At 36.8% G+C, this 19,825-nt stretch overlaps 1 protein-coding gene across 2 annotated transcripts in view; it reads left to right on the forward strand.

The window, feature by feature from the left end:
• The window catches only part of grik2 (glutamate receptor, ionotropic, kainate 2), a 166,164-nt gene that overhangs the window by 94,152 nt on the left and 52,187 nt on the right, over positions 1–19,825 (forward strand). For both annotated transcript variants that reach the window (XM_053494214.1, XM_053494215.1), the window contains exons 7-9: positions 2,304–2,447; positions 8,051–8,158; positions 9,544–9,657. In XM_053494214.1, coding sequence (XP_053350189.1) covers positions 2,304–2,447; positions 8,051–8,158; positions 9,544–9,657 — 366 coding nt within the window. The remainder of the gene's footprint in view (positions 1–2,303; positions 2,448–8,050; positions 8,159–9,543; positions 9,658–19,825) is intronic.

The following is a 19,825-nucleotide window of genomic DNA, read 5'->3' on the forward strand; positions in this document are numbered from 1 at the left end:
AAAAAAATAACAACAAACAGTCATATAGTACTATAAAGTCAAGTTTGGAAACAAGTTTGAATTTATTGTCTACATCCTAAACAATACTGGATTTTTTTTTCAAAACTGTAAAAGAAAATATATGACATTAGGTAATTACGCATTAGGTAATTAATAACAACAACAACAACAGTGAGTTGTTATTTTATATCATGAAGGTCAACTATTCTGGAATAGTTTTTGTAAGAACACTACTGTCAAGTGCATTTGCAAAACACATCTAATACCATGATGAAACTGCTCTCGTGAAGACCATCCCAGGAAAGCAAGACCAAAACTTACCTCTGCTGGAGAGAAGTTCATTTAGAGTTACCAGCCTCAAAAATCATCAATTAACAACACCTCAGATTATGGCAGAAACATGGCGTACAAAGCGTAAGTAGCAGAAACATTTCAATATCAACTGTTCAAAGGAGATTATTGCATTGTTTTAAAAAAAACATCTATGCATCCATCAATCCATCCTTCCATAAATACATAAATACATGCATACATACTATTCATATGTTAGCATTTGTGCCAGTTTGTTTTTATATGTTAAATCTACCACGAATACTGTATGTGGTAATACATTACCCAGTTCTTAGGAAATGCAAAGACCTTTTTAAAATGCAGGGGATGTCATTTCAACCCACACCCTTTTCTGTTAGTGGTTCCTGGTGATCAGTATGTAGTTCTATCTCTCTGACTGCCTTTTGGCCGGCTATTCTGTCTGTCTTTTATATGTTTTAAAGACATTATAAAATATATTCAACAACTGTTGAACACACACCAAAGCATGCCTCCCAGGAGAGACTGTATGCACAATAAACCATGTACCATGTAGGCTTTGATAGTATGCTACTGTTCTATGTTGGTAGAAGTCACAGAGGAGAGAATGACAGTGTTCACTCAGTATTCAGTAGTATGCCTTGTCTCCAGCTCCTCTGGTATTATTACTTATTTATTATTCATGATGAGCATGCAGCGTTCATCGAATTTTTGCTATGACTGAGTGTGACGTGTGCTTTCTGCAGATGGGCAGCAATGCCGCTGAGAGCTAGTGCCGTCTCATCTGACAGGCCAGCATACATGTCTCCCTAGGGACTCTTCGGTGTGATGATCACGGAGGGTTAGATGAGCGGGTGGATGAATAAAGTCTAGAGTGAAATCATGGCCTCTGACATTGTCTTCCTGTTATCTCAGACTCTTTCTCAGACTAGCAGCTGCCACTTTACAGTTCAATCTAGCACTGATTGATTGAGAGGCCTGGTATCGCAAACAGATGTATAAGGCGCTGCAGTCTGTATTAGTGAGAGGCAGATCATTCATGTCCTTTCACACTTACATTCACATGCACAGATAGCGCACAGCTACAGTCATTCTGATCAGCAATTGTTCAAAATGGTTCCTCCAGGCTCTGCTTTAGAAGTCCACAGATGAGCTATCTCAAATATAGCTTTTATTGTGTGAAACACTTTTCATCACCTTGTTCACCTAATCGGTTTTCTAGATGTTCACATCTTATTGTCCTGTGTGCACGATTCAAGATGTTCTTAAACAATAATATAGAAGACTGGTGGTGTACTCCCAGGCTTGACTTGTTGCTTTTTTCTTGTTTGAGACATTTTGACAGTTTGGGGACAGGAAGCCCAAGTTCAGATATGCATTGGGTAAGGGAAAGCAGTTTGCTATAATAATGGGGCTGCCCAAAGAGACTGATGAGCTTTTAGCCAATATATCCTCAGCCATCCTGATTGTTCTTTGATTGATATCAGCACAAACACGGAAACATCCCCCAAGTGATTCTCCCATATTATTGCAGCAGAGCTGTCTTTAGTCCTAATGCTTGCGGGCAGACAATCAGAGAGAAAAAGCTGGAAATGACAGGCTTGGCCATGATTTATTCAACAGGATAGTGATTTCTGACACACCCCTAGGCATGATTTCCATACCAACAAATGTTGAGGGTTGTGGTGATTGCTTTCCAATCATCTGAGACAAACACTAATTCAATTTTTTCACTTTTTTTTGTCCTGTGGAATGACAGTTTTACAATATTAGATGCATACAAACATGTCTGACATTGAACTGACTCAAATACTTGCACCTACAGCTCTTGCCAATCTGCTAATGCCATTATTTCCCCTACAGCCAGTGATGGTGACTTATTTTACCACCTCAATTAACATGAAAAGTAATGTTTTTTTTTTTTCTAACAGAAAAGAACTGATATCAGTGCATAATAGTAATATGGTGGTGTTTGTGTGTTTGTATGCCTTCAGACGGATGCAGCACTGATGTACGATGCAGTGCATGTAGTGGCCGTAGCAGTGCAGCAATCTCCTCAGATCACAGTCAGCTCTCTCCAGTGTAACCGGCACAAACCTTGGCGCTTTGGTAACCGCTTCATGACGCTCATCAAAGAGGTACTTTACCACATTTAACACACTGACTTAGAAGAGATCTTACTTCTTATCTTTTACCTTACCTTCTGCTTCTTAGAACAGCCCTCCCACTGAAAATAAATTACCCTGCCACATGCCAGTTTGGGGAAAAAAAAGTTGTCTAATCTGACCCCTGGCAGTCAGTGCAGGATTCTGCAGGTTAAATTTAGACTGGCTAAGACCCTGGGCATTCCCTGCATGATATCACAGGCTGGCTTAGACCACTGTACTGCACAGGATTCTGACACATTAAAGCACAAAGAACTGCTACAGCACAGATCAGTGCAAATCTCTCCACTCTAACCTTAGCTCTCAGCTCCTCTGGCCTCTTCTCAGCGCTTTTGTGCTCAAACCAGAAGCATTGCTACAAACAATATGCTGGAGCAGAACTCTAAAAAGAAATGTTTTGCTCTACACACCTGATCCCTAACTACTCATATAATTTGTATAAACAGTAGGTAGTAAAATTTGTAACAGAAACTGCAGAATTCAATTTTATAGGAGTAGCAAGTGGAAGATGTAAAACTGGTTTTAACTGTGATGCACATAATTAAGGATGTAAATGGAGGAAACACTTTATTAACGAACAATTTAATAAACCAAGCCAAAACAAAAAAACACAAAACTATTGTAATACATTTGGGACTAAATTACTAGCATTAGCAAAAAGCACAATGAAGACAAAAAACAACTCAGTATATCGAGATAATGATGATTAAAATGTATTACCAATACATTTACATATAATTGAAATGAAATTGTAGGGAAAAAACACACGACATTTAAGTAAGACCTCTATGATGAAGAAACAACTAAACCTAATTAAGACCAAGAAGTAATTGGACTCTGATCTGTTAACTGTGAACTAAGGATACTGGGAGACTGCAACACAAAATATTATTTCCTATACAAAACAGGAAGTAGATGTGGCCTTTGTCAGCAAGAGAAAAGACCATGACATAATATAGGCATGAGTCAGGACTGGATGTGGGTGTCAGGTTATGGTTTTGTGTGCTGGAGCCTGCCATGGGTACTGTCCTAATTTTTGACTAGAGCTTGGGACAGGTGGGGATGCTTTGTAGCTCTCCATCAAGAGCTTGAATGACACTCGGCTAAACCTCAGGATGGGACAGGCTGTCTCGTGGGCCTCTGACAGGAGCCTGACCGGAGCATAATGTCAGCATCAGCACAATTTTCTCTTATCTGGCAGGCAGAGCTAATCCCCAATGTCAGCAGGTGGTGCCAGCAGGATGACATTTTTTATGCCTATAGGTGGGGTGAGCTGGATCATTAGAAGTTTTTAGGAGGGGAAAACAAAAGGCATAGTAAGGCATAGCCAGCACGTTGCAGGACCATTGTATGGAGCAGGGGATGGCTTGGGCAAAATTTGAACAGGGCATGCAGCAGGCAAAATTTGAACAGGGCATACAGCAGGCACAACAGGGCATTACTCAGGCAGAGCAAGGGATAATAATTAGGGGGAAAAAAAATTCACCCAAATGAGGATGGGTTCCCTGTTGAGTCTGGTTCCTCTCAAGGTTTCTTCCTATTACCATCTCGTTTTCCTTGCCACTGTCGCCCTCGGCTTGCTCACCAGGGACAAACTGATCATTTTGATTCATACAAATTCACATTTCATACAAACTTAAATAATTCTTTTGATTGTGAAAGCGCTATACAAATAAAATTGAATTGAATTGAATTAAATTGAATAATAGGGAAGAAAAAAGGCTTGGTTCAGGCAGAGCAGGCCTTGGCTGGGGTAAATCAAGGCAGTGGGCTGCAAGCGGGGCTATGGAGATTTCGAAGTCAGGAGGCAGGAAGTGGGGATTTGAGTGCTGAGACTTTAGAGGCTTACAGGCAGCCTTCCTGAATCCATCCTGTTTAGGGATGAGACCCAGCATCCCATAATTCCCATAATTTAGAAAATTACATTGTCTTACTGACATTCAGATTTGATTTTAAAGCCACACAAAAAACTTGGAAACATACAATTCTTAACTAAGGACACTACTCATTCTGGCCCAGTCTGTGTATCTGTAACCTATTGATATTATGCCTATTTTACTTAAATAAAAGTTTTTAATGCACTTAATTACTTTAACATATACACAGCAAAATACCCATCATTTATTTTTTATTAAATTTACCTATATCAGTTAAGTGAAAATTCTGTTCTTAAGAACATGGCGCAGTGGGAAAACTATGGCAGAACATGTCAGGAATGAGGGATGCAGCCATAGTCGAAATGCAGACGTTAAGACTTATATAAATTATAGGAACAAAAACAGAAATTATCCAAACAGTGATACTCAAGCCAGTTTTAAAAAAAAAACAGTAAATGTAACAGTAAACATGTGCATTAGCGGTTCAGTGTTAAGTGACGGTCCCAAGCTCGGATAAAATGGGAGGGGTGCATTAGGAAGGGCATCCGGCATAAAATCTGTGCCAAGCTTGTGTGTGGATTGGATGGTCCACTGTGGTGAACCCTTTGCCGGGAGTAGCTGAAATAGACCAACAAGAAATTAACAGTAAACTTAACAGGGCTAAGAGCACTTTCAGAGTTCTCAGGACAAAGTCCAAAAAAAATTGCACTTATATCAAGGCATGACCTGGTGATGGAGGGCTCCCTCTCAACCTCCATTTCAAGGTGAGCCAGCATGCTGTGCTGGGAGTTCAGTTCGGCAAATATCCAGGTGTATTGTGAGCTCTCTGGCTCGGTGCTTACCTGCCCCTCTTTGCCACGAGGTATGGGGCTTCTCCTGAAGTAAATCGTGAGACTCTAAAGCACACTAAACACAAAAATCTGTGGGCACAAAGCTCCCTCCAGAGGTTATTCCTAATAAAATAACATAAAAACTAAATCTTTCCCTTTATGTAACTGTTGCATTAATTTTCCTTTTTTTTTAGGTTCAGCATAAAACATATAATTTAAATGCTATAAATAGTTGAGATTTACACAGAAAATTCTCTTGAATGTTAATGTACATGCCCAACAAAAATTTAAGGGCAAAATATTGGATGGTTCAAATAAGACAGAATGATAAAATGATATATGAATAATCTGATACCACAGCATTGCTAGCTGCTTTTGTGTGTAAAGTCACTATAATATTGTTCTTGCAAGAACTATTCCAGAACAGCTGATCTTAATGCTCCTTAATGTTCTTAATGTTTCCTCTGGGTACTCCAGTTTCCTCCAACAGTCCAAAGATATGCAGGTTAGGCTAATTGGCATTCCCAAATTGCCTGTAGTGTGTGAATATGTGTGTGTTCCCTGCGATGGATTGGCACCCTGTCCAGGGTGTGCCCTAAACCTCCTGGGATAGGCTCCAGGTCCCTGCAACCCTAAATACAGGATAAAGTGGTATAGAAGGTAAGTGAGTGAGTATTTTCATAATTTAAAATGTTGTAAATTGTCAAGCATTTCTTTGGTTTACAAAACTTTGTTACTAGACCTTTTTTTTTGTCAAACATCAAAATTATCCTATGGTGTGACTGTTCAATAAATTCAATAAATTATAATGTTTATATTTTACAAAAAACAGAATGAAATGTTTATGAATACCTCTGACATGAAAAAAAAAACACGAAACATGAAAAGTTTATTTAAATTGTCATTTATTTCATCCATATATTTCTAAAAGAAACATTAGGAGCATTATAAACAATTTGTCATTGAAAACCATGTTTTATGGACATCTCTATTTAGTTTAAGGACACAATTCTTCGAGGTCAGGTTACTGAAGCCCCAAGTGAATTCGAAAGTTTTTGTCTTAGAATTGTTTATTTCATTTTATTTTGGTTATGTGGTAATGTGTTACTTTTTTGTCCTTTGGTGTGCACAGCTAAAATATATATTTTAAAATAAAACTGTCTGTTAAATGACATATTTACATAAAATTGTACAATTGTGTCTGCTAACATTAAATGACAGGATAAGTGGGAATAGCAAGGTCATTAACTGACACAAAAGGCTGAAATTTCCTTTGGTTCAACGCAAAATGTCTACTGATGTAACATCTGTACCATCAGACTGCAGGACAAAAATGTCACACAAGAGGACAAGATAAAACAAAAAAGTCATGTTAAATCATTAAACAACATTTGTTCGACCCCTTGTTATTCTTTTATTGACTATTTTCAATTAGTTTAAATACAAGGGTTAAGAGAATTTAAATATTTTCTGCTGTTTTTTTCCAGAAACTTTTAACTTTTACAAACTGTCATAAAAACTTCAATATCAACTTAGTGCCAAAAAAAGAAGTAGAATGAACTGCACAAAAAGTGGGGGAAAAAATAAGTAAGACACATTGCAAGAGAAAAGGATCTTGGGTCTATTCTACACACAACTTCACAGTTTCCAGAAATGTTATCTCAGGATACAATGGCTCAATTGCCCACAGAACCTCTAGTGGACAGTGCATTTTGTTAATAAGAATCCAGTATTATTATTTTTTTAATTGTCATTAAACTTTAGTTTTTCTTCTTAGAGTATTCAAAGGTAAATAGCACTTCAATACTTTTCACTTTATTCATAATGCATTAGCATTGTCCTTTAGTTTGACATAATGTCCTATTGTCTGACACACATAAAAGAGAAAAAATATTTTTCTATTATCTAAAAAAAAAAAAACTCAGCATTGCATTAGGTGAGATAAAATCATCACCTTTTCTAATGTCTTATAATTGTCAACAGTTTTGAAAGGTTGTCAGCAAAGTTTAACTCACATTTACTGAAAAATAAAGTCTAACAAGTTTGACATTTCATGGGGAAAATATTGTTATTCATGAATTCATATTAAATAAGTAACACTAAATGTAAATAAGTGTCTAAAAATAAAATAAATCTGTTTCATGCAATCTGTATATTATGTAAGTATTTTTTTTTTGAATTCTTTCAATGTCACACCATAGGACACATTCATGGGACATTTCATTGAAAACATAAAAGGAAACTCACTCACTCACTCACTCACTCATCTTCTACACCGCTTTATCTTGTATTCAGGATCGCAGGGACCTGAAGCCTATCCCAGGCGGCTTAGGGCATGAGGCGGGGTACACCCTGGACAGGGTGCCAATCCATCGCAGCGCACAAACATACACATACTCACACACTTATTCAAACACTACGGGCAATTTGGAAACGCCAATTAGACTAACCTAAAGTGTATACCAAAAGTTGTTATAGATAAACAATTAGTGCCAAGATGGTGCAATGTACTGTACACCTATATTAATATATTACATATTATGCTTTAAAAAGGAACAGTATCCACCCCAGAGGAAAGATCTCACCAAAGAATCTCATATCTGCTCAGATCTCTTTCTATGTTTAGAAATAAGCACTCAAGACGTCCTAGAAAAATAGTCTTAAATGTGTCTTTGTCTCCATCTGTGTGTGAACTATTGAGATTGATCTTTCTGTGTGACTGTGAGAGCTGTTTCTGCTTTTGTGGCCTGCTTGAAGGTGAGCGCTATGTGTTTCAATGAATTATGAATTTCTCCTGTTTTTGCCAAAGAGGAATGGAATCTTCTTTGCTGGCGCTGCCTGCTGATGAATATTTCTCTCACACCTGCAGGCCCACTGGGATGGCTTGACCGGACGGATAAATTTCAACAAAACCAATGGCTTAAGGACAGATTTCGATCTGGATGTGATCAGCCTGAAGGAGGAAGGACTAGAGAAGGTAAGCTGTGTACAACACATTTTAACCTGAACATTATTCATAGAACAGAGTGTGTACACTTTTGCACACACATATACATACTCACACTCGCAGTCTCGCAGGAGTTTTCCTCTCAGCTGCCTGTGACCTCCCATCTCGCTGGCGCATGTCTCGGCACCTCCATGAATAATTTACTCGATTAATAAAAGAGCTTCAGAAGCCCTCCAGTGTCATAAAACCTGAATTAAAGAGTTGATTTGCAATTACAAACTACAGCTTAGACGTTTTCTGAAGCACTTTGTTTTTGAATTGGTGAGAGTGTGTGGCCCGTCTGTGCTCTCTCTGTGGAGTGTACAACCCTCAAGTGCATCTTCAGGATTAATTGTGCCAGGCTTAAGAGTGAACGCAGTGTGGTTCTGTCTGTCTCTCGTTCTCTTTGGACAAGTGTTCGTCAGCTATCATTTCCTGTACACCTATTGCCCTAATGATTTCCCACTGCGATATTTTTTAAAGCTTAGTGCTAAAATTACAAATAGCAAAAATATCAGGATCACTTGATATTCAGGTTGTTAATATTTCACCTTATTATTCTATTATTAAAAATGCATGCTTTATTTAAGCTGGTGCGTTATAATGATCTGTAATGATATTATATTTAGTGATTCTGTGTGTTATTTTGCATTAATGAATCTGCAAACCTGTACGTATTATGTGTAAGAGCTCCCTTAAATTATAAGAGCTGTCACTCAAAAATATACCAAAAGAACAGTCCGTTTCCCCTCAACAAAACAGGAGATGAGCTAATCAGCATTTTGTTTTGATACCACCTGGAGGGCACCTCCGCAAAGGCAAATGAAGAATATATTGAGTTTGTTTTTGTAAAATACATTTAAGCACTGTATGTTAAACTTTGCTCAAGCTAACATAGTTAGATACATACAAATGTCAGTTAACTATTTTTATTAAAGAGTTTTAGATGGAAACCTTTTTTAGTTTTGACTAAAAGATACTGTATGAAAGGTTAAGAAAAAAAACATGTTAAAAAAAAAAAACATCAGATCCAAAGCCTTAGAATATTAATAATGAAGTGATTAATTAGGCTTTTAAATAACAAGTAGCACCATCAACTGAAAAAAGGCAGCCATGTTAATGTAAGACAACCCTGTTAAATTAAGTTCCAAATTGTACAACTAGTAGTAGAATTATTACTGTATACAGTATATATTATATAACTTTTTTAAAATAGTTAAATAGTGACTTGAAATATATTACTTGAAATAGTGTAAATACACTTCTGACTTCTATGGCTATTTATTTTAGGCAATTAAATTGTTTTTCACAGTTTATTCAAATAGTAAATTGTGAGCATGGGAAATCAATATGACATACTGTAATGTTTCTTCCAGATTGGAACATGGGACCCTGTAAGTGGCCTGAACATGACTGAAAATCAGAAGGGAAAGATGGCGAATATCACAGACTCACTCACCAACAGGACCCTATATGTGTCTACAATACTGGTAAATATAGCATTATGTTTTGTAGGAGCATCATTTTAAAGTTAATGTTTAATGTAACAAAGTGAATTACAGCCAACAGCAACTAAAATAATAATTAATAATAATGAATAATAATAATATTAATAATAATAATAATAATAGTGCTCTGTTAAGATGATTTATCTGTATAATTTAAGTGGATGAAAGCAGAATTTTTGGAAATCTTTTGTACACTCTCAGGAAAATGACTGTCCCAGTTTGAAGGCAGTTTCCCACTGGGGTGTTTTTTTTAATTTTTTTGGACAAATTGAAAGCCAGCATTGTAAGTACCACTTTCAATGTAGGCAATCTCACTGGCCTTCTGTGCAAGTTTGAGGAAACGGCAAATAAAAATGTCTTTGGAGAAGACCCATGTTTGCAAATGTCACTGTTTTACACAGACTGTAAACAGGTGTCAGTTGTTCTATAGGTAGTCTTTTTATAGATAGATGGTCGGAAGTTGTATTTTGGACTAGCTCATGTTAAGTGACATTACATTTATGTTGCTATCGTATGTGTGTAATTTGTACAATGTTTTTTAACTTTAAGGAATGGCTTCAACTAATTTAGAATAGAGGATATTTATACTGTGTTTTTTATACTTTGGCATAAGCAAAAAAAAGAAAAAAAGAAAAAAAGAATTAATGATTGAACAAATTAATGAAATATTTTAAGAAATAAAATTGATTTTTGTGAATATTTAAGTCAACACATGTACTGACAGAGTTATTCCAAAAGAAAATAATAATAATAAAATCTTTCAAAATTTCTGCACTGTTGCATCACTTGCAGCATTTTACAGGAAAGGCTGGTTCTGGTTTTTATGGACTCCATGAGGTCCTGTTAAAAATAATATGAGGTTTTTAAAATAATCACCAATGGCTCCATAGCAGCACACAGACTAATTATTACCCCAGACATGTTTATGAGTATTTGGGAGTGTTGAGTCAAAACATTTGAATACCTACAGATTTTTTTAATTATTTGAAAACTGAATTCAATACGCTATTCAATATTATATCTGCACACATAACGGTTAGATGGCAGGTGAAAATGAATCAAGCAATTTTATATATTTTTTTTGTCTTTTTGAAATGTGCCTAGGTTAAGAGATATTACAAATGAGCAAGAGAGAAAAAGAGAGCTAAATGCAGTGAGAGAAAGGTAACGGAGTGAGGACTAAGTGATCAAAGTGAGCCTTTTCATAAAATTTTTATGTGCTCAGGTTTGCTGGAGTTTCCACTGTGTAGTCCCTTTGTAGAAAGAGTTTTTAATGGGCTGTAAGTGAATGCAAACAATCTGGCACTCTGGACACGCCATGATCAAAGGGACTTCTCTAGTGCAAAAAAGAAAATCACATTCTTCTGAGGTGAAAATAATACACATAGTAACAAAGTGATGCTTTGTGCAAAATAAGATCAAACCCATTGACATCTTAATTTTGTTTATTTTTAGAGAAATATATACACTGTGCACTGATCAGCCATAACTTTATAACTTAAAAATTAACATTAAACCCACCTAGCTTTTAGGCTCCCCACTGGGGTGGCTCTGTCCATGTGGCGTCTGGTCCACGTGGTCCCTTTGGGTGCTGTAGGTCATGGGGTGAAGTCTCTGTAGATCATGCTTGTTTGTCCAGTGAGTCCCATGGATGCTTGATCAGATTGGAATCTGGAGAATTTGGAGAGCACCAAAATAGGATTTTCTGTGGGATCAAGTCAGGTGGGCTAGCCTTTGGTCCCTATCGGTGTAGATGGGCCGTTGTTGCTTATGAGCCTGTCACTACTTTGTGGTGTATGTGTCGTATTGCAGGAAATCCAAATTACCCACTTAACATTGTATAAGACAATGTGATTAGTTTCAGTTACTTTTTGTTACACTTTTTAGTATTTCTTAAGTCTTTTAAACCTGTGAATAACATAATTCAGTTTATTTAGTAATGGTTTTAATATCACTTAGCATGAGAACTGATCTGAGATCAACCAATCAAGCATTAACTGTTATGAATCTGTATTAAGTGTCTTGTATATTAAGTTGTTTTTATTATCTTTCCTAGTATAATCAAATTAGCAAACACACAACCCTGCAATCAGAAGAAGAATAAGCCACTTGCTTAATTCCAAGTGCAAGAGGGCTATTGACAAACAACACAAAGACGTGCTGGTCCATGACAAATGAACCTCAAATAAATGTTTAAAAATGGCTTAGATGAGCCATCTTATTTAGACACAAAATCTATGTTTTATTTGTTAAAAAAGAATAGTAGGATGAGGCTGGATTTTGGGAATCTTCTGTGTACAGTATGTCTCTCTCTGTACAGTATGTGTATGTTTAAAAGTCATAGGACATTAACATTTACCTTTATGCCTTCATTACATACTGTACTACATTGCTTCTCTACTACATGACACTTGACAACAACTAGTTTACCAGCCAATACCGACACCCCTCTGTGCTAATACTGCATTAGCTAGTCTGTCCATGCATCTTCTAAAATGATTAATTCTGTTTTTAGTTTTATTCACGCACTTTCACTAATAACATTAACATTCATGGTCAACCTTGAGCTTATTCCTGCAACAGTAGTTGTGATGTGGGCTTGAAAGTTTTATATTACTGAAAACCCACAAAACCTTAAAAACTACAAAAATATTGTAGCTTTAAAGAAGCATTAATATACAACTGTTTTAATACATGAGCATCTCCTACACCTAATGCGTAAGAATGTTATAAAATGTACAAAAATGAAAGAATAGAAAAGGCTTGTAGGAGCAATTGAATTGCTATCTAGAACTTGGAAAAAACTCAAATTATAACAAATTATAGCTTAGGGAAAACATGAAAGCGAATGGAAAAATTGAAACAAACCTAATTTACTTAATGAAATAGCCAAGAGGCATGTAGCAAATCTTGTATGTGTAGATTTATATTTGTCAGAATAGTAAAATGACTTCATACCTGCTCGGCTGACGATTGGAAAAAAGACCAGGCATCATTTTTTCTAAACTTTGACTGTGTAGATTTGGTGAGCCAGTTCCCACTTATGTGTCCTATTGTTGTTTTTTGCTGGCAGAAATGGAACTCTTTGTGGATGTTTGCCGTTTGCATGTTGTGCAATCTGAGATGCTTTTCTGTTCACCACAATTTTACAGATTAATTAGCGTTACCCAAGACTATGTGTTGGTGAAATCAATCTGACCATTATTCTGTGATTTTCATATTGACAAGGTATTTCCTCCCACAGAACTGGTGCTCACAAGATGGTTTTATTTTTCTTTACCATTTTGTGTAAACTCAGAAGATTCCAGTTTTAGTTTATTATTCTGGTGTCTGATATATGTTTATATAAACTGTAGCATTGCCAGATGATTGTCTGACAAGATAACTACATGACTGTGCAGGTGTACAGGTGTTCCTTTTATAGTGGCCAACGTGTCAATGTTCGGCCTACTAGAAATATGAAATTCTGACAGCCCAATAGGCTGTATTATTGGCTTTAAAGTAGACTGTATTCTCTTTAATGCTACACTTCTAGGTGAGAATGTACCTCTTTAAGCAACCGTGTGTAATATTTCTAATGGATATTGGCTTAACACTAGATTGTAGAAATAGCATGAGAAACGGCAGGTTTTGTGAAGGCCCTTCTGGCACTCTTGCATACTTAAAATGTAATCTTTCTCCTCTTACTGCTATTTTTAGCGCAACACTCACAATCATTTTTACAATGTATGTAACTACTTAAAAGCTGTGCTGGATTTACTGCTGATATAATTCATTGGGAACATTACACACAGAGACACATAGCTTGTGCCTTAACTTTGGCACAAATCTGTATGCATTCATTGTCCCATTCTTTCTGACAGTTTACAATTCACAAACAAATCTTTCGAGTACATGTATAAATATGAGAAAGATGGACATTTTCAAAAGGGAATATTTTATCCAGGATCCCTGAAATTTCTTTCTAAAGGTTTTAAGATATTCTGAAGGCAATTGAGAGACAATCTACCATCATATTTTCAGTGCTTACTTCAACTGCATGGTGAAGTGTCCTTAATGTTTTAACACTGAATGCCCTGAGTGAGAATGTTTACCCCACTACTCATTTATGTTGCATTGACAGGTAGGCATTCTGAATCTGACTCGGTTCAACCTTGGCAATTGAAATCATGAATAGGAGACAGCTTTTTTTGGTTTGCTCTTTTTTTTTGTACAATGACTGCAGCATCCACTGACACAATAGAGCTTAGTTCATGGAGTGTCCTCTGTTCAGCTCCAGAGATGAGTCACTATATAATGTGTGTTTAAAAAAAAAAAAAAGAAAAGAAAAAACCCTTCAACCACAGTGATTTATTGCGGCTGCACGTCTCACTCACTGCCGTGACACACACTCGACTGCAGCTTTGTTACCATGGCAATACACACGTGTGCAAACGGAGCTTGCTGACACACAGAGCACAGGGGGGACATTTGACAGTGCTTTAGGACATGGAAAATCATATCTGCTGCTGTATTAGAGACAAGATGCCCGTAGGAATAGGAAGCTAGAATTTATAAACAAAAGGACATTTAGGCTGAACCTTAAAGGCCCTCAAGTGAACTCTATGTCCAGCTCATCACCAAACTGCCATAGAGGAAAAGGTTTATGCCAACTCTATTGTAATACACAGGCCCTAAGTGCATAAAGCAAAAGAGTATAAAAGCACTGTGACTCCTAAAATAAATAAATTGAATATGTACATAATGTTTTAGTTAGTAAACTTTACAGTGGGATATAAAACTGGTATTGTGCAAAAAATATTTACTGTAGACCATAGGTCATTGTAGATTAATTCTCCATTCCATGACGCACTATTACGTTATGGAAATCTGAAAATATGAAAAACTTAAAAGGATAAACTTAAGACAATCACGCGGTAATGCTGTTGGTTTAGCTGTTATAGCCTACTATACAAAAGCCTTATATAAACCTTACTTATAGTCTATTATATTACACATGTTCAGTTGGTATCCACAGCAACTGAGATTTGTGCATGCCTTACATTGTGCATATATGCAATGCTATTATATACAGTGGCACAGGAACAGTATTACCGACTGTAATTAAATTCACAGGGTTATATTATTGCACTTATTTTAATACCAGGACTTTTGATTGTATAGAATTTGTACAGTTTTGTACAATTGCACAGCTGTGAGAGTAAAAAACTACCTTCATTTCTATTTATAATCCCTTGGTACACTTTTGCACTTATGCCAGTGTTTCACAAGTGCTTGGATAACATCAAGGCATAAAGTATTCTATACATGTCAGAACCATAATTGGACTGCCTGATTCACATCTAAAACACTGAACACTCAGGTGCTTCTTTTGGGTCAGTGGTGGCTCAAATCATTAAGGCTCTGTGTTACTGATTGAAAGGTTGGGGCTTCAAACCCCAGCACCTCCAAGTTACCGCTGTTGAGCCCTTAAGCAAGGCTCATAACCCTATCTGCTCAGGGCACTAAACCCTGGGTGACCCTGACCTCTGACTCCAGCTTAATTGTAATGTAAGAAATGATTTCACTGTGCTATAAGGTACACATGATAGTTGAAATAAAAAAATAAAAAAATAAATAAAAAACATGTGAAAATGGCTTGAAGTGAGGGCAGGCCTGTGTGAAGATGTGGTAATAACTTCTATCCAAGTTCCTGTAATGTGCAAGTAATGTTAGTAAATGATTGTATGTACAGTTTCCACAAACAGGTGCATCTTTTTCGCAAATTGGTAAAAATTATCCATCAAAACTATCTATCAATTCTACTCACTGAAAGTTTACAGGAATGACTGCAGTGGTCTCAAAGACACCTTGTCTGGGATCATCATTCATGGATGTATGGTCTTCTTCAAGGCATTTACACCATTGAAATGTTTTACTGCAGCTTAGTGTTTCATCACTGTACTATACTTAAAGTTAATTTCAATAGTTTTTACACAGGGATATATAGTCTTTATAATCTTTTATAGCTGGTCTAAAATACCTAATTTTCTCTTTTCACGAAATTAACTGTAACTACAATTTCTTTAAACATATAATTGTCATGGTGTGTAAACAGGAAAATAAATCCAAAAGTGGACACTGATAAAGTGAGGTTTAGAGAGTTTATTTCTTTATTTCAGAAATCAATTCAAAGGGTCGGAATGACTGGAGTAGAGAGAAGTTCGACTTAAGGTGGTAATAACCAAGTTCAAAGCCAACTTGTGTGAGAGTTTCTGGAAAACGTGAAAACTAACTCCTTAATGAAATGCAGGTTCAAGTTTAAATTCATATGTAAATGCAGTGAGAGTTAGATCCGAAACATAGGGCTGAGATCGTTATTTTTAGACGAGTCGTGGTTTACAAACTAGGGTTCAATCCAAGTGAGTAAGTCTGAGCAGGTTAAAGGGCATGAAACGATAAGTTTGACTTGGGAAGTGTGGAATGTGGTGTTGCTGTGGTGCATGGTCAGGGTTAAGAGGAATCTGACAGGGTTAATGATCTGGTGATAGCGAAGGGACCAATAAATCTAGGGGACAGCATGCAAGAGGTGGTCTTAATTAGGACGTCTCTGGCGGAGAGCATCATTCTGTGGCCTTCCAGAGAGTCGAGAGGTGCTGCGGAGTGGTATCATGATGTTTGCAGCTGCTCAAGCATTCATTCCCAGGGCTGAGAACAGGTTAAGAACCTAGACAGCGCTGAAAAGATGGACACCTGTTGAAATTCTAGGCAGTGAGTTGTGGCAATATTCAATTTAGGAAAGAGTTTTGTCATGCCCTTAATGCTGTTTTGAGCTCTTGGTTGGTCCACTATGTCTGCTCATTGGATTGTTGTGGTACAGTAGTTGGACGAAAGACTGGGATAGGTTCCAACCAATTTACAGAAAGCTCCACAAAATTGAAACCATGGTCAGACATGATATTGTTAGGGATGCCATGCAGATGGAAAACATGATAAATGAGTAGTTTTGCTTCTTGGCAAATGAAAGACCTGGCAAGGGAAGAAAAATGGATGAATTGGATTTGGAGAAGTGGTCCACAATGTTAAGGATGCAAGTGTTCAGGAAGTCCTGGCTATGTATATAAGAAGAGGACTGAAAAAACTTGCTGATCTTGCCTAACATTTCGTCCTTTTTCTAATTGTGGGAGCCACAGACAGCCACAAATTTCTGTGTAGCTTCCTTTATGGAGGGCCATCAAAGGTGTTGTCAGATCAGGAAATGGGTTTAAGTGCTGCCCAGATGACATAAGAGTGTGTGCAGAAATAGTAACAAAAAGACCATAAGTAGAAACGTTACCTGTTCTTGTGCCCGCAAGACTTGTAATTCAGTGGTAAGTTGAAGGTCTCTGTGGAGCTATAACTGGTGAAAACTGATGTTCAACTGCATCAGGTTTGGTGTTTTTGGGCCCGGGCGATAAGACAATGTCAAATTGAACCTGGAGAAAAATAGTGACCATGTGTCTTGGTTAGAATTCAATTATTTACCAGTTTGGGGATATTAAAGATTTTTATGGTCATACCAGATCAAAAATAGAGTTTTCGTCCTGTTGAGCCAATGCCTCCATTTCTCAATCATGAGCCTAATGGCCTGTACCTCCCAATCGCCATTGCCATAGTTTGTCTCTGTAGCAGAAAGTGATTGAGAGAAAAAGGAATAGAGATACAGCTTGTTATCAGATGGTGATTTCTAGTTAGAATAGACTGATACAGATGTTCACTTGCACTATGAATTGAGAGAGGTATCCGGGATGGTAAGAACAGGATTCAAATTCTATATACAGTACACACACAGCTCTGGAAAAAAAATAAGAGACCACTGCTATTTACTTCAGAAAACTTCTGGTATGTCATCAAGAGGAAGATGGATAGTCACTGACCTGTTTGCTTTTTTTATGTAATTTAGCCAAAGCATTAACACAAATTATTTGCATTTGATTTTAATTGAGTTATTAAAGATCTGCAAATACTGCATGATTATTGGGTTATTTTAATGTGTTGTGATGTCATTTCCTTTAAATATACACTTAATAACAATAGTTATATCTTGAATTTAGGAGAAATGTAAGTGGGGCTGCGACTGAGCTGTAGTTCGTAATGAATTGCTAGTAGATGTTGGTGATCTTGGTGATCCTGAAGATCCTGTCTTGATGAGGGAGTGGGCCATTCTCTGACAGCCTTGAGTTTGTTGTGGTCCATGTGAATCAGGCAGGGAAGATAGTAAAACCGAGAAAGTAAAGTGTTTCTTGATAAAATTCACATTTTTCTGCCTTCAGTTTGTTCTCTAGAAGTACTCGGCGGATGGAAATTTTGTACTAGTGTTTGTGAAAAGATGAAAAATATCTGAGTGGATGAAAACAAAGTTTCTCAGGACTAAGTTTTAAAAAACATCTGAGGCCTGTTGGGATGTTGAATTTAGTTTTATCATTCACCCCCTCCCTGATTCGAACAAGATGATTGTGTAGATTCAATTCGGTAAAAAATCTTGCCCCATGCAGTAGTTTAAAAGTCATGGGCATTAGAGGAAGTGGGTGATGGTTTTTAATAGTGATGTCACTGTCATAGTGATCTGTAGAATAGTGCTGGGTGGTTGTGGAGAAAGGAAGTGTTGTCCCTTCACCTAGTGTGTCTGCCTGTTCCATGAATCAATTCCGGTAGCTAGGTCCATAGGTCCTTGAAGATCAGATGCTCATCCTCCAATTTATCCTTGACTGAATCTGGTAAACAATTTCAGTCATATAGTGCTTGATTATTCCATCCAGTGAAAGTTGCGAAAGTCTGCCTCATCCCCCTACCCATGAAGTTACTTGCTCCCTGTGACTTCCTTCTCATCCATTACGCTAAGAAACCACTTTGTGGCAGCTGTTTCAAAGATGACCATGAGGTGATTACCAAGGAGAAACTTTTCCTCAATATCCAAAAAGAAGGCTTCTTCATAGATGGTCTCCACCAGCTCATCCATTATTTGGAAAGGTTTAGTTTAGTTTAAAAAAAGTTTAGTTTTTTGAACCAATGTACGTTTTCTTTACATTCTATTTTCTTAGCAATAATAACAATTTTATACCCGTTGTAGTATACAGTAGTTTGTATCTAACATCACAACACCTAATGGAAGTGAAAGCACATGAGGTCAAAGATTGCACATGCTTTCAGTATATGCAGCTCTGTTGCATATTTTTAAATAAGTCAGTTTTGGAATATTTTGAATAAGGATCAATTCTAGATTCCTTCGTAAAGGTTCATTTAATCTTAGAACACAAGCTGTTGTATTTATGCTGGACATTCAGAGATGTTCAGTTTGGCTCTCAGAAGCATTTCTTTTTCAAAAGATGCTCACATAACCAGCTTATCAGTTTCCTTCATGATTTAAGTAAAAGATATCTCACTGTGCTGTGTGCAGAAGTGCAAAGCAAAAGCATGAGATGGCGTGCATTCATATTTGTAAATAATAAGTTAAACTCTGCGATAGCTACTCATCATTGGTTCATCTTGGCTGTGGATATATGGGAGCTGGGAGGGGTGAGTGCAGATGAATGCTTATCTCTCGTTTGACACGTTCCACTGGCATGACACACATCCCTGGAGCGTCTCACTGGGGTGAAGGACTGCTTGCAGAGGCATCTGATAGCGTAAGCTAAATGCCTGCAGTTTCACTGGGAAATGTCTAATGCAATCCAAAACACCGGGATTTACTGTAGTCCTCTTATAAACGTGACTTAAAATCCAATGGCTAAGTGTAAGTGAGTACATTTTAATTATTCCTCTTAGCACACAGCACTTGCTTCAGTCATACAAACTTATGTGTGAAATTAATATGTGGTTTGTAGACACATCATATATGGTGTTTCACACATTTTCACATGTAGTGGGTATATTTTATTTTCACAGCAATTTTACACAATTGATTTATTTTTGCACTTAATCTTTACACCTGATTCATCTATATTTGCGCTTTGGTTTGTACATGGTTATTGAATATTTGGATGTAATTTTATTAATTTATTTTCACATAGGAATTTTATGTACAGTATGGTTCGTTTACGTTTATGTTATGTTACAGTATAAAGCATATGTTTCATATTTTCACATATGGGTTTATATGATTTCTTTTTTTTTTGCCAGTGATTTTTTTTAC

The sequence above is a fragment of the Clarias gariepinus genome, chromosome 4 (assembly GCF_024256425.1).
Source record: "Clarias gariepinus isolate MV-2021 ecotype Netherlands chromosome 4, CGAR_prim_01v2, whole genome shotgun sequence".
Taxonomy (NCBI): domain Eukaryota; kingdom Metazoa; phylum Chordata; class Actinopteri; order Siluriformes; family Clariidae; genus Clarias; species Clarias gariepinus.